Raw genomic sequence first — 15,122 nt, 5'->3', positions numbered from 1 at the left:
TTGAAAAATGTGTAATATTGACTTCATGGGGACAAGCTGACTGTATCAAGTTCAAGTTCAAGTTCAAGTTCATTCAAAAATGTTAATATACAATTAAGGACAACACTAACCCGCAAGTAGCTAGAGCTAATCTAGGCGGATAGTGAGAAGACTAAATTATAAGAATTAATTACACTTTACAGAAATGTATATACAATTTGTCAGTGAGCCATACAAACATTGAAAAAAAAGGAAGAAAATAAAATAAGTGAACATATGAAGAAAAAGAAATATAAATTGCTATACTCTAAATAGCTTGATTTAATTATGTGGTAACTTCAGTTTTGAAAACTCAGAGATAAGAGTAGGAATGCCAACATAATCATCCTCTTTGTATTCTTTGTATACATTTATTTATTCATTTAATAATTTGTTTGTCGGATTTTTTTGTTATAGGGCAAAAAGGCCTACTTGTTCTTACCATAGCATGCTATTATCTCTGATCCACTTTGAAAATACATTTAAGTTAAAAACCAATGAAGAACACTATAAATATAGTATGTGCACTTACTTTAAAGTTTTGACCTTTTGTGTCCTTTTTGTATAAGTTGTCATGATAAAGAAAATATGTGTTAGCAAATTGAGTATTGAAATTAATATTTTGTCAAAGGATGTCTTCAGAGCATAAGAGGAAATTAAGTTCAAGGTTTATGGATGAAATGAACGGGGCCCTTGTTGAAAGGTATCGTAAAAATCAAGTAAGTGCAGAATTGTGGTGGACAATTTTTTTAAGGCAGGATGTGAAACTGATAAAAAATAACAATTCAGATTAGTTCAGTTTATTGTTTTTTTCATAAATTGTACCAATGCAAAATTATTTATTGTTTTTGAAACACTAATTTTAAGTGTTCAGATGTATTTCAATGCATCAGTCAATTCCAGCAGTAGCCATTCTGCTCCCCCCCCCCCCCCCCAATTCCCTTGGACATTGTAGTGAGATATTTTTTCACATTGTCCATCCTGAGGCATTTAACTTTCTTGTGGTTCATACATTTTTGGTTAAAACACATTATTTGTTGTGAATAATAACATCTCAGGATGATTAAATAAAATGAAGTCATTGGAACAATGATGAGAAATAAGAGTTATCTGAGGCATTCAGTTCATAATCCAAGTTAGTTTCATTTACAATAGAATCAAGGCAGGAACAAACAAGCTGTTCAAATGCCATAGGATACATGTATGTTTAAAAATAAAGGGGTTTCTTTGTTTCAAATAATTTGTGTTTATTAGTCCATCTGAAACAAAGAAACCCCTTTATTTTTAATCATACGTGTATCTTACAGCATTTAAACAGCTTCAGAGCAAAGGTAATTGTGTTTATTTTTTGTAATACTCTATTTTTTAGACTATCCTGAAATCAAAATTCTCAAATACCATAACAAGCAATACTAAGAAGGATGCATGGGAAGAGATCACTGTGCAGGTGAATGCAGTTAACACGGGGGACCGAAAAACTGTAGGCCAGGTAAAGATAATTTTTAGCATAAACTGAGCTGAAATTTGCATTTATTATGAGGTGGCGAGATTTCACCTAGCTTTGCATACATGTAATTAAAAGCTGAAACCCATAATTAAGCATGTACTGCTATTTTCTTGCATGTGCTTTGGACACATTGGTGGTGTTGTGGTTAGTGATTTAATTAAAAAGCTTCACAAGATAAGTGGGTTGAGTTTCACAAGGACTGATGTCAGAATGCAAACAAAACATGTAATAATTATTGATTTGGGTTATTGGATGTATCTCATTTTGACCATTTTCTGTACAAGTTTTGTTGTTTTGACAGTAACTTCAGACGTTTTTTTTTTTTTTTTCGATTTCTAGGTTAAGAAAAAGTGGGAAGATCTGACTGCATCAGTTAAAAAAAAAAAGAGAGGCAAGCAAGAAATAATGAAATTAAACGATTAAAAACTACTGGCAATGGAAATTTGCCAGATGATGAGGTACAATGAAATAAACAAATTATATTTTTAAAATAATATTATTATATACATGCAGATATTTATGAACATATTTTGAGGCAATTTTTCTATTTCACAGGAACACAAAGTGATTGACATAACTAATTTTCTTAAAAATGGCAGGAAAGCAGCCAATTTTTAAAATGTAAAGATTACGCCTCTTCCACCAGTACCATGACTTCACCTGAACGAAAAGTAGCTGAAGTTCTTGGGCCACAGGCATTTCTTGGCATAAGTGGCGGGATAGATACATTTGGTAATGATTATTTTAAATATCAAGTTCACTATTGAATTCCAGCTAACTTTTATTTTTGCTTTTAAGTGATTTTTTCCTTCTCAGTTGAATCAAAGCCAAGCAATACAAAATTAAATATCAAACACACTTTAAGCCCTTTGATCTGTTTATTTATTTATTTATTTATTTTACATATATATAAATATATAATACAAACATGTCTATGGTACAAATATAAATAAGTCAGCACACCAGCCTAAAACAGGTTTGTAGAAAATCTGGTTTCTTGAAGTTACTTTTTTAATGATAATGCCCAGCTTGCCATCAAACCCTATGGAGTGTGATTACCATCAAAATTCAGAGTTGTATTGTGATATTCAAATATGCAGTTCTGAATATTGGAATATTCAATTCTGCAATTCAATACTTGCATTGTGATATGCAATTCTGACATTGGAATATTCTTTTCTGTCATTCGACAGTTGCATTTTGAAGTGTGATAATCAAATGTGCGATGATGACATTGGGATATTCTGTTCTGTTTTTCAACAATTGTATTGTGAAATGTGATATTCAAATGTGCAGTTCTGACATTGGAATATTCTGTTCCAACATTGAATTGTGAAGTGATGACGTCTTAATCGGCATGGCACTCAGTGACCCGTTTTTAATAAACCGGGGGGACTGGGCACCACTCCCCGACGATACGATAATTTATTTCCCGCCAAAGTACAATTTTGTTCGCCATCATGGCGGACGTTGGTGAAGAGACAGAGATGATAAGAAGTTACCTCCTTCAAGTTATAACCACGATCACCAGGCTTTTGGATGTGGGAAATCTAGAGAATGATTGCCTCGACAGTTTGGAATTTCGGCTTGATTGGCTGTATGGTCTCGTGGTCAGATACCAAAACCTTGAAATCATCGATGACAGATTGGTCCGTTGTATAAGAGAGGCTAGAGATTGTCTTCACTGTTCCCCGATGCCAAGCTCGAGTTCGCTATGCCAAGCAGGAAGAATTTTCACTGGTGAGAGAGGGAGACCTAGGTTTGAAATACCATGTTCACAGTTACAATTCCTCATCGAGAAAGGATTTAGAGTTGGCGAAATTGCTCAACTGTTCGGTACAAGTACAAGTACAATAGAAAGGCGTATGTCAGAGTTTGGTTTGTCGATCAAGGCTACCTATGCACAGTTGTCAGATGTGGATTTGGATGCAACAGTCAGTGAGATCATGAGAGAGGTCACTAATGTTGGGTGTAAGCGAATGACTGGTCTTCTTCGAGGGCGTGGTTTACGCCTACAGCAAGTAAGGATCAGGGAGTCTATGCGCAGAGTCGATCCAGAAGGGGTGCTGCTTAGGGCCTTGGAGTTAAATGTTCTACACAGAAGATGTTATCAGGTTATGGGCCCCCTCTCCCTATGGCACATCGATGGTAATCACAAACTGATCAGGTAAGAAACGCGCCGAACTGAGGAAATTGTGTTGTAAATGAAAACTTTGAATATTACTTTTACCTTATAATCTGGACAGGATTTATTATGGCCCCCCACATGGTCGCTGTGGCCTGCGATATATATGCATAAACATTTCTAACCGTACTTTACATGGTCACCATGTGCATCTTGTGTTTATATTCTTTTCTGAATTTGGTGAAACTGTCCATGCAAGGGTTCTTTGCTTAAGCTGTAAACCCTGAGGATAACCTGAGGCGGAATTGTAGAAAAATGCCTCATTATTATCTCATTGAATAATTTTATATAACATTGTATCATGCCTCATTCTTTAAAGAGAACTACATTTATTTTCTGCAATCCTGCACCTCACTCAAGGCTGTCTAAAAAAAATCCTCTAAGTAAGCCACCCTTCCCCAACAGTGCGAGGCATTTAATAAACCCTTCCACCCTCCCCTTAATGAATGCATTCCATTCTCAACAGGTGGAGGTTAGTAATTCATGGGGGAATCGATGGATATTCTAGAATGATAGTCTTCCTTGGTTGTTCAACCAATAACAAAGCAAGCACTGTCCTGCAACTGTTTGAAGCAGCAGTTTCCAAGTTTGGTCTCCCCTCTAGAGTGCGCTCCGATAAAGGAATGGAAAATGTGGAGGTGGCATGGTACATGTTGTCACATCCATTCCGAGGTCCAGATAGAGGCAGCCACATCGCAGGCAGAAGTGTCCACAATCAACGAATAGAGCGACTCTGGAGGGACTTATTCACAGGATGCACCTACTTATTTTACAATCTGTTTTACTACATGGAGGGGTGTGGTATACTTGACAACTCAAATGAGCTCCATTTGGCTGCATTGCATTATGTGTTTGTTCCTCGCATCAACAGGCACTTATCACTGTTTGCAGATGGGCACAACAGGGGTCCAATTAGCACTGAGCACAATCGATCTCCTGAGCAGTTGTGGATCAGGGGAATGCTAACCAATGCTTCTCAAAGAGTGGCAGATGAGTTTAGAGATGTACGTATGACTGTTGCCACAAAAAAATGTACCTATGACCCCATTTACAGTCTTTTATGATAACCTGAAACTTCATCTTTTAACACCTATTTTTAAAATTAGGGCTTCTTAACATTGTGTAGTGACACTAAAGGCCCTCTTTCAATGTTCATTATCCCCAAGCCATCAACAATATTTTTCTATTCATTTCTTGAAATCATCCCAATGCTTTGTTGACAAAAACATTATAATCATGACAAGGGAGGTTTGATGTCTCCTATCCAGCTTGCATCCCTCTCACCCACAGGAGAGGTATCCATGTGGGGCCATTTTACCTAATCTCCTGTGGATTTCTACCCCTGGGTACACCCTTGTAAAGGCTATATATTAGGTATGTACCACCACACAGGGTAAGGGGTTTCTGAACATTTTAGTCTGGGACAGGTTGTAATAAAAGGCTTTTTACTGGTCCAGAACAGGACGTCATTTTGCAGGAAATCAACACAAGACTTGGTATTTTGACCAGACAAAATGCATTATGTATTGATAAATACAAGGAAATTACAAAACACTTGTTTAAGGTGGCTCAAAATGCTTTAAACCTTCCCCTCTTTGGGCTTCTACCACACCTAACCTGATGATGTTGACGAAAGGCCATTTAGCAAAACATTTTACATTTTTACTTATGAACAAAATCAAATACGGGTAATGCCAGAATTGGTTGTCATAGCAACACTAAAAGTATTCAAAAGTCACTCTTACTGTTGCCATGGGAAACAATTTATTTTGACATCGGGTAGATTTTATTTTGTTCCCTAAGAAATTATGTAAAATGTTACAATAATGATTATTTTAATCATCATCATCATTAGGCAAGCTGTTGTAGAAGCTCAAAGACGTCAGGGTGTAAAGTATTGTCAGCCACCTTAAGGCTTGTATTCTATTGAACAAAAGTTCTTGCTGTCACTGATCTGTCAGAAGTTAGCCTGGAACAGCATAATGTTTTTAGCCTTCAATGTGGAGCAGAGTCCCAAAATTACAATATTTCATGGTCTGTTACAAAGTAGAGGGTTTCTGTGGCCCAGCAGCACACTCCCACCCAAACTTTTGATGAGCACCTCTGGGATTTCTCACCTGATATTTTTACTACTCGAAATAGACATTTTGAAACCATAACAACGATAATTTTTATTGTAAACGCACATGGAACATCTATCAAAATTTATCAAGCAATAACTCTGCTAATTTGTCACTGCAATGCTATTTTGAATTGCCAGGTTGACTTAAATGGCTATGGCATTGATTGGGACGGCCCACTCCCAAGTCAGGAATGGGATGGTCAACATCAAGATGATAACAGAACTGTGGAAGTACCATGCACCTTGTTTCCTCTAAGTCAACATGTCTTGGAACACTTACAGAGAACTATTGATCCTTTAAGAAATACACAGTATCATGGTGTAGACATCTACATGGAAGTTGTATGCATACTAGAACAATACCAGAATATTTGAATCAAATGCCACGAGAATGCAATACAGACACATGTAACATGAAACTGGAACACTGTAAAATAGGATAAAATATAAAAGGAACAATATAACAGGATGTAGAACAGGAACAACTACATTTACGCAACTGATGTAGACTGTGCATACCACATAATAAAATTATTATAGATGCATATGTAAAAAGAACTTCACTATTAAAGAAATGTTTCATAATCTACAGCTTCCCGAAGCCAACTTTTCTCACGGACAATGACATATCCATGAATTTCACGAAGTCAGAATAATAACTTTCGGGTTTGGCACTTAAAAGCTGGACAGGTACTGGAATAAAAACGGTTAAGTACTGCTTAAATAACATTGAAAGACTGCCCTGATGGATCAGAAGCAGCTTTCATTGCTATTTTAAAATTCACATAGGATTGAAAATGTTGAGGGAGATGGAGCTCTAATAGGCAGGTTGAGGCAAAGATACAGCCCTCTTCATCATCAGTAAACACTACATAGATAGTACTTGGTCCTTGAGGAAGAAAGCATGAGCCAGTGATGAATCGAAGCAAGTCCTGCAGATCTAAACAAATTAAAAAAATTATAAAAGACGAAAAGGGTTAAAAATAAATAAAAATAGTACTTAACTATTTCAGTAAAATTGACAAGCATAGTAAAAGTTATTTATCGTTAAAACAAAGACAATGAGATCACAAATTTAAATTGCATCTAAAAAGTTATGACTTAAGATTGCACCTAGAGAATAGAGTCGGCAAATGGCTCATGGCAGGTTGTTCCAGTGATTTGGAACAGCATTACAAGATGTTCTTGCTCCAAGTGTTGTGAGGATCTTGCCATTTCCAATAAAATAATACTAAGTAAACAAATGAAGGCAGAAACATCACTTTTACCATTGAAGAAACCCTTTGTACTAATCTATTATTGAAACACACTTCTTGGGTTACCTTGTTATTAACAAAATAAGAATTGTTGATATGATGCATACCTTGTTTGGAGCAGTCATTGATGTATTGGAGTAGATAGTCTCTCGTGGCACTGGGCTCAGTAATTGAAAATCTGAGAGAACTGATTACTTTCTCAGCAGTCACATCATCTGCATTTGGATTGCTTAGAAAGAGACTTTCAAACAGACTGGGTCTTTTGGTTATTTCATCCAGAACATTCAGCATCTGAAGCCCTTTTCTCAATTGGTCTAAGACTACCTTCTTCTTGCTGAGTACAGTGTGCAGCATCAGGCTTTCCACCAACAACTGCTTGTTTTTCACCTAAAAAAAATAATAAACACCTACATCATAGCTCATGACAACCCATTGAAAGTGCCTTGCTATGGTCCTTGTTATTTACATACATGGTAGCCCTGATGCTGTTTTACAGTATGTGCCCTTAATTTATCTTCACTGAAAGCCAATGAATAATTTGTAGAAAAGTTAATAACATGCTTAATCATGTGACATACAAAATAGTTATACTAATGACGTGACGTACACCTCCACCTGTATGCATGATTTATTATTAATAACAAATGATCTTAACTAACCTCTCCTTTTACTACTAACACAAATCAAGGATAAAGAAGATTACTACTCACGGTGGGGCGTTCAGAGCAGCCAGCATCACTAAGAAGAGAAATGAATGATACATCATTACTCAATTCTTGCATGCCTTCTTCTTGAGCATCCATCAACTAGGTTACAAAGAAGCTTAAATCAGTACATTTTTACTTGAAATAAAACATAGTCACATAGTGTTGTTTGCAATTCCCTGCCATGCTTGGGCCTTCCACGGCTACTGTACAAGCTAGGTAGTTATGCTGAAATTGTTATGAGGAATTCTAAATTACCTTTTGAATCACCTGCGCCACTTCTATGTCTCTCACATCACTTATATTGCAATAGCCAACAGCCTTGGCTATGTCACCTGTCACTATATACCAGTAAGCTGCTGGGGAGAGGAATGGAAAGCCGATGCCACACTGAACAATGGAGTGGGCAATCATCTTGCCCACTACAGTTAGTATACCAGAGTATACAATGGTGGCAGAATATTTGGGCATGAGTCGTCCATCAGGCCCTTCAAAAAGGACAAGATTGAGTCCACCATCTGCCTTCGCAATGCAACCAAACAGACGAGTGTAAAATTCCCTCTTTGGACCACCCACATCAACAGCTGGTTGATTGTCGAACCGGACTGACAATGGACTTGTAGCATCAAATTTGTTGCTTTTGTAGAAGGGCAGTGCATCAAGAATAACTGAATTTTCATCAACAGTTATTTTGACGACTGGCCCAGTCAGCTGCTTAGCCAGCCTCTCTATAATGCAGGATAAATTCTCATGATCTGTGGACAATATCGAAAATGCAAATGAGTAAAACCAAATTGTCAAGATATGATCATTGTTCGTTTGGCCAGTGCAAGAATCCAACCTTTCCTTAATTTAGGAATGGGTGCATGTGATGGTTGTTCATTACTTTCTACTTTCTTGGTAAACAGTAGCAAGCGTCGATAATTTGTACCAAATGTAAAGTGATATCTGGCACGAGAATTTGGGATGGGAATCTCATTTTATTCAAGCATCATTTTTGGGAACACTCAACTGGCCTCAACATCTGGCTGACCATAAGAGAAAAGATGACTGCAAGCAGATAAGATTTCTTATCTATTATTTATTTTTCTTTGGGTAATTATTTTAATGTTAAGGGGTGTTTTTTTAGGACACCTTTATATTCCATGTCCTGCAAAAAATGCAATATACCTTTAGTGTTGTCTGTTGAGACCTCATGCCAAAGCCCATGCATCAAGTCTTCATCCTCAACGTCAACATTTCCTGTTATAGAACAACAGTACAGTTGTGTTTGTGACTGCATACTATAATTTGTGGTCTCAGGTAGCTGCATATACATGTATAATGTACTATCCATACATGCTGTAATTTTCAATTTTTTTCAACCTCTGGGGTAGGGGGGGGGGGGGGTAATTTTTTTTAAACGGTGTTCTTTTTACTTCCCTTTGTGTAGTATTCATTACCATGATCCGAGACAAGGGGAATAAAAATCAAACTGGGATGGATACCTTTTTAAAAAATTTTTAACCACAATGTATTCAGGTATAGGGCTGTCACTAAGATTTCAAGTTGCTGGATAAATACAACAAGTGGGCGGGGAATCAAACAGCTAGGAATTTCTTTTGGTTCTATTTTTCTTATATTTTCCTATGAAAATAGCTGGGGGCCACATTCTTAGTAACCGGGGGAAATCCTTGGCCCCCACCTCTTAATGACAGCCCTGATGTACAGTGCAGCTATCCACGCTACATAATTTGTCATTAAATAATTAGGGGAGAAGATGAAAAGCAATGATAAACATTGCAATTGAAAAAAAAAATTGTAGCTGAATAGAGTTATTGATGGAACAGACCTGTTTCTTTTCCTTGCAGCAGGAATTCTGCTGCCTGATTTACATCCCCTCTGTTAGAAGCCAAGGCCTGTTCGAGCTCATTCCTTGAAGCATCTGGAAAGAGCTGCTGCAGGTAATGTACTGAATCTTTTGACAAGTATAAAAAAATGAGTGGTAATTCTTCCAGGTAATCTCAGGACTAACAAAACCTAAACAAACATGACTTTGTCAACGCACTGTGTTGGGATATCATTACTGCTCCCTTTCTTGCCACAACAACATTCTAAAAACTTTACATGTAGGTTTGGTATCAATGGAATCAATGTTCTGAAAGCTTAATGTGTCCAAGTGTCCAAATTTATATGTTCATGTACTTGCTGCTAAATTTTGTTCAGGTAGAGTATCCTGCAACTGATCTATTCAGTCGTTTTCCCTAACCAACTAACCTGTAGTTTAGAATATTGTTGTACAAATTGACAGCAAAATTCTTAACCCACTTAATGCTGTCATCTGAAATGCCAGCCTATAGAGTGATTGTATATACATTGCATTATTCCATGAGATCTTCAATGTTCAAATGGGGGGAAAGTAAAAAAAAGTACAGCATACAGTGTACCTCGGTCTTCCTTGACTTCTGTAGAAGGTGTATAGTCCTGCACAATTCCTTCAGTCCTAATGTAACAAGAAAAAGTTCCATTATAGAAGCATCAAGTAGTAAATTATATTATTATTGTATTGAGTAGCTGTACATCTTAGTGGCATACATGGCAAAAATAATTATAGACACGGAAAACAAAACAAGGTTATGAAAGAATGGCTGTTTCTGACAGTCTCTTATCTCTAAAGTCCATGTTTTACAGTGCCTGCTAGCCAACTTTTATAAGCTTAGTAAAACCCTATTTGGCAGTTCTGAATAATACATGTTTCTTTAACCCCAAAATGGGTGGCACTTTCGAAACCCACTGGGGTGATTCCACTAACAAGTACAAGTGGTTGGTATTGGTATCTGCGGGAGGACTGGTCTGGAAATATGATAGGTTGTTCATTTTTGGATTTCCCTAGTAATGATCTAATCCATTCACGATATTTAAATTACAAAAACATGATGGACAAAATTTACCGTTTTTCTTCCCCAGCTGTACTGCTGCCACCACCATTGCATATGAGGTGATGGTCGCTTATGGTTGACGTATTAAAGCTGCCACCGCAATTAATGCATGCGACCACTGGTAAAGTACTCCTGTCATTTGTTGATTCTTGTCCCTGAAATAATATTGTTAAAGTACAATATTAAATACATTATTAGGGACATAATATTAAGTGAACATCCAGGGGAAAACATCATCATAACTGTGTAAACAGGGGATTTCCCCTAAGGTTTGAAACCACTGAATCACTTCACTTGTCCCCTGGCACCAAGATGGCACATAGGGCCTCAATGAAACCAATGAATGAAAACAGTAAAAACACCTTGCTCCCTGATAGGCTAACTAATAAAGTTTGTTGGGTGGCCACCATAAAGATGTTGTTGGAATTGAGACTTCCCAGTAAGAAAGATACAGCTCATACTAGATACTCACAATCTATTGTAACACACCTTAATTAATCCAAGAGAGGGTATTGTGGATTCCCTTTACAGACAAAATAAAAATAAACAAAAACATGTACTAAATTAAATGTATGAACACTCCCAACCTTATTGCCTCTTAATACATCTTGGATTCTTTTTTCTCCACTGCATTCACTATCTGACCTGTACAATATCAGAACAATTCAAATATTGTTAACTGCAATGTAATCAAATAAGTGTACCGGTATGTATATATACCTACAAAGAAAATGACAGATAACACGACTGTATATGAGAAAAAAAAAAAAAAATAGGAAATAATTTCATTAAGAAACTTACATTTCATCATCAACACAGCAATGCATCTGATGCTCTCGCACCTCAGTGACTGGTAACTCAATGCCACAATTAATACAGTTCACTACAGGTGCACAGCTGGACTCCTGAGAACATGACATACCAAAATGACTATTAAACCAAATTAACAGACCAAAATAACTTTAAGGAGTGTCCATAACTTACCCAGGAGGTCTTATGGTGGAGGCTTTCTAAAATTACTTAGATTAAGATAAGGTGCAAGGGGAGGGGGGGGGGGGGGGGAATCCAACATGTTTCTGTAAAAAAAAAAAAAAAAAAAAGTTGCATTATCATCTTTGGTGACGTCACATTAAAATCAAGAATAGGGCACACCAAAATGCAAAGAAATAATGCCACACCGAAATACTCACCCAACATTCCAAGGTCTCCTCCACTTTGTCAGTATTAAGGTTGGACTGCAGCGGCCTAATGAAAGCGAGGGCTTGTCCCAAACCAGCAACATCTCGAAGAAATGGGACTGAATATCCACTGGCTGGTGGACGAATTAATGTGAGCTCACTGGCAGTGGCTCCCCGTCTCAGGATGTCAAACCCCCCTCCATGACATAATTTTGGATAGATCTCTTCCAATTGACCTTTGACCTCTGCAGCGTTGGCTTTCCAGTTAAAACAAACTTTTTTCCGACCTAAACCTGCCAGCTGAAGAGTAGCTTTCATTGCTTTACTCGGTGGGGCAACCTGACTTTTATCCGCCAAACAGTAAAACTCGTGGGTCCAAGTCTCACGCTTATAATACGTCTTGCTCTTGCTCCATTTGCCCTTCTTTACCGGTGGCTGTGACATTTGAACACTTGAACATGTGGAAGGACCCGGTCTTGAGCGATATGGAGCAAAAAGGGTTTGAAAATTCTGTAACACCCTTGTCGAACGAGAATCCCGCGACTCTTGAGATGTTGATGGTCGAACATTTAGAGTGGACAACGACATCGAAGTTGTAGTGGTGGATGTGGATTGCTGAGAATCTCCAGTTTCCCGCGGGCTTGAACTAGCTGTCTGGGTGGAATACTGCTGAAGGAAACGAGTTGCCTCTTGTAACAAAGAGACAGCTCTCTGGCGATCGAATGCCTCTCCAACGCCCGCCATTTTTTCTCAATCGTATAGTCGGCGCGGGGAGTGGTGCCCAGTCCCCCCGGTTTGTTAAAAACGGGTCACTGAGTGCCATGCCGAATAAGACGTCATCACTTCACAATTCAATGTTGGAACAGAATATTCCAATGTCAGAACTGCACATTTGAATATCACATTTCACAATACAATTGTTGAAAAACAGAACAAAATATCCCAATGTCATCACCGCACATTTGATTATCACACTTCAAAATGCAACTGTCGAATGACAGAAAAGAATATTCCAATGTCAGAATTGCATATCACAATGCAAGTATTGAATTGCAGAATTGAATATTCCAATATCAGAACTGCATATTTGAATATCACAATACAACTCTGAATTTTGATGGTAATCACACTCCATAAAACCCTTCAATTGCTAGGAGTTTGAGCAATACTAGTGGGATCATGAATGTATACATTGTCATTTATCTGGGTGGAAAATGAACGGTGATGAATACCTGAGAATGTTTTTTGTTCGTTACAGATTTAGAGCCACTGCAGTGGAAGATCAGAGAGGATGGTACTGCAGTTCATGCTGAAATTTCAAGCCAAGAGGTATTCAGGATGAACTTGCTATCATGATGACAAAAGATCAAACAAGGCATTGTGTCTTTGTTTAGTTGGATATAGCGTGAAAAAGTGGAAATAACAGATCTGATTCCTGGGTAATCATCTAAGTAGCACAAGAGAGGACTTACAAATATTATTTGTAATATGAATTTACCAATTAACTATTAGTCAAAGGCAGATAATGTAGATCACCCTCTTTTTGCCTCAGATGACCGATTTCTTACTGAGAAAAACCCTTACCTTTGTTTATTTTCATTGTTTAATTAAACATTGCTTTATTTCTTGGGTAATTCATCAGCAATTCTGGTTGAAGAACAGGCTGAATATATGAGTTTAAAGGTATGTGAATAATATTATTATAATAATTATGTAATTTGAGAAATAATCATTTTGAGTTGTGTCGTTATGATAATCAATATGATTGTTTGTTTTGTTTTTTGGTAACTTAGTTGTACCTCAGCATATTAGGTAACTTTAAACCATATTTAAATAAATTGTTTTTCTACACTTTATATGCAGGGAGAGGAATCTGATGCATTAAGAGAAATAGAGGTGATAGGAGAACCAAGCAAGAGGCGTCGCAAAAAGACTCTTGCAGATGCCCAGATGGAGGTTGGTGTTTTCTTCATTAGGGCACACATGTATTTTCTTATTCCAGTTATTGGTACTTATTGGCTTACCTAAGAAATATTTCAACCCATTTTTTCAATTGGTTTTCAGTATTTTGAGGTTGCAACAAAGTATTACCAGCTGAAGATGGAAAAGGTAAAGCTGGAGATGGACATTCTCATGGATAAACAGAAGGAAGGTAATTAAAATTTTCCATTTAATATTAATAATATTTGTTGTAAACTTAAAATGTTTGACTTTCCTTCACTGACATTGACTCTGTAATTACAAGCTTAGATATTTACGTTACTTAAAATTATAGTGGAATTAATGTGCAAGCGTTATAGAGGGCCATTAACAGTGTTCCAGATAACTTCAAAATCAGAGAGTTAATGAAGAATTTTGAGGGGGTCGATAGCTCTGGTTCTCTTTAAACCTTCTTTAGTTAGCCATTCATTTTGTCAGGTCCGGAAGCCAGGATTCTCAGGTTTTTGATCTGGAACACTGCTGATTAAGGCATTTAAGGGTTATCGGCGTAAGCATCACAACCCCCCTTAAATAAACTTTCTCACTTACTTGCATACTTAACAAACGCTTACTTGTGGGAATCATGTATCAACACCTGCAATATGTACTTACATACTTACTGACTTAAGCACTCACTTCCTTATTATTTTACTTACTTACTTATCAGCAATCCCACATGACTTAAGTTTAAATAAGCTTTTTTAAATAATTATGTAGCACTTAAATAGATATTATTATTGTATTAACCTTCCAAAATGGAATTATTAACCTTTTTTTTCTCTCCTCAGAATAGACTTTTAACAAGGAGAAACACTTGTTTTTGTTTGCCAGAAGCTAGCTGTGGTGAAAGAAAAATTAACTATAATAAGTGTATTATTGTTTGTCTCAGGATTTATAGTCACCAAGTTATAAATCATGACATTTTGACGTCTTAACACTTGTCTTCATCAGGCAGTGAGGTCAACTGCAGCACCATTTATATCATAATGATGATGCATGGGCTTTGATTGGCGCATTTTGACCCTCATTGTTCTGCAGAGAAGTTGTCCCCTCGGCAGGCCGCTGTTGTACGATTCTCCTGTTGTGTTTGTTGACCATAGGCATCCATGTGCTTAAGGAATTTCAATTCCACTATCCCTGTTGATGATATAGAGATTACTTCATGGAAAGCGCGTGCGTACAGGATTTTCACAAGAGTTGGTGAAGTATCTGAAATCGAACGAGTGAGATTTCTGATACAAAACCAATGAGTGT

The 15,122-nt window shown here is 37.1% G+C and overlaps 4 protein-coding genes across 6 annotated transcripts; 3 read left to right on the top strand and 1 right to left on the bottom strand.

The window, feature by feature from the left end:
- Positions 1 to 543: 543 nt before the first annotated feature.
- Positions 544 to 2,157, top strand: LOC146476882 (myb/SANT-like DNA-binding domain-containing protein 4). Its single transcript, XM_085114018.1, has 4 exons — positions 544 to 737; positions 1,388 to 1,507; positions 1,865 to 1,983; positions 2,125 to 2,157. Exons 1-3 carry the CDS (start codon positions 651 to 653, stop codon positions 1,946 to 1,948), a joined length of 291 nt encoding a protein of 96 aa, XP_084970144.1. The 5' UTR covers positions 544 to 650; the 3' UTR covers positions 1,949 to 1,983; positions 2,125 to 2,157.
- LOC146476879 (uncharacterized) lies at positions 2,125 to 15,013 on the top strand. Its single transcript, XM_085113886.1, has 6 exons — positions 2,125 to 2,257; positions 13,147 to 13,217; positions 13,515 to 13,571; positions 13,752 to 13,844; positions 13,953 to 14,040; positions 14,662 to 15,013. The coding sequence occupies exons 1-6, from the start codon at positions 2,176 to 2,178 to the stop codon at positions 14,667 to 14,669; spliced, it is 399 nt and encodes a 132-aa protein (XP_084970012.1). The 5' UTR covers positions 2,125 to 2,175; the 3' UTR covers positions 14,670 to 15,013.
- LOC146476881 (uncharacterized) lies at positions 2,586 to 6,421 on the top strand. Its single transcript, XM_085114010.1, has 3 exons — positions 2,586 to 3,692; positions 4,177 to 4,714; positions 5,971 to 6,421. The coding sequence occupies exons 1-3, from the start codon at positions 2,986 to 2,988 to the stop codon at positions 6,205 to 6,207; spliced, it is 1,482 nt and encodes a 493-aa protein (XP_084970136.1). The 5' UTR covers positions 2,586 to 2,985; the 3' UTR covers positions 6,208 to 6,421.
- On the bottom strand, positions 6,540 to 13,021 carry LOC146476880 (G2/M phase-specific E3 ubiquitin-protein ligase-like). Of its 3 annotated transcripts, XM_085114004.1 has the most exons (11): positions 11,901 to 12,935; positions 11,512 to 11,615; positions 11,298 to 11,355; positions 10,723 to 10,865; positions 10,219 to 10,274; positions 9,624 to 9,749; positions 8,963 to 9,034; positions 8,051 to 8,547; positions 7,799 to 7,894; positions 7,196 to 7,475; positions 6,540 to 6,772 (listed from the first exon to the last, which is right to left on the bottom strand). In XM_085114004.1, the coding sequence occupies exons 1-11, from the start codon at positions 12,630 to 12,632 to the stop codon at positions 6,552 to 6,554; spliced, it is 2,385 nt and encodes a 794-aa protein (XP_084970130.1). In that variant the 5' UTR covers positions 12,633 to 12,935; the 3' UTR covers positions 6,540 to 6,551. The 3 variants fall into 3 exon arrangements, with proteins under 3 accessions (XP_084970130.1, XP_084970132.1, XP_084970131.1); XM_085114006.1 differs by lacking the exon at positions 11,512 to 11,615 and having other exon boundaries at positions 11,901 to 12,115; XM_085114005.1 differs by lacking the exon at positions 6,540 to 6,772 and having other exon boundaries at positions 7,374 to 7,475; positions 7,799 to 7,826; positions 11,901 to 13,021.
- Positions 15,014 to 15,122: the final 109 nt, after the last annotated feature.

Source organism: Pavona decussata, unplaced genomic scaffold (assembly GCF_977016875.1).
Source record: "Pavona decussata unplaced genomic scaffold, jaPavDecu1.1 SCAFFOLD_72, whole genome shotgun sequence".
NCBI classification, from domain to species: Eukaryota; Metazoa; Cnidaria; class Anthozoa; order Scleractinia; family Agariciidae; genus Pavona; species Pavona decussata.
Note: the sequence above shows the minus strand (reverse complement) of the source record. Positions and strands in the feature narration are given on the sequence as shown.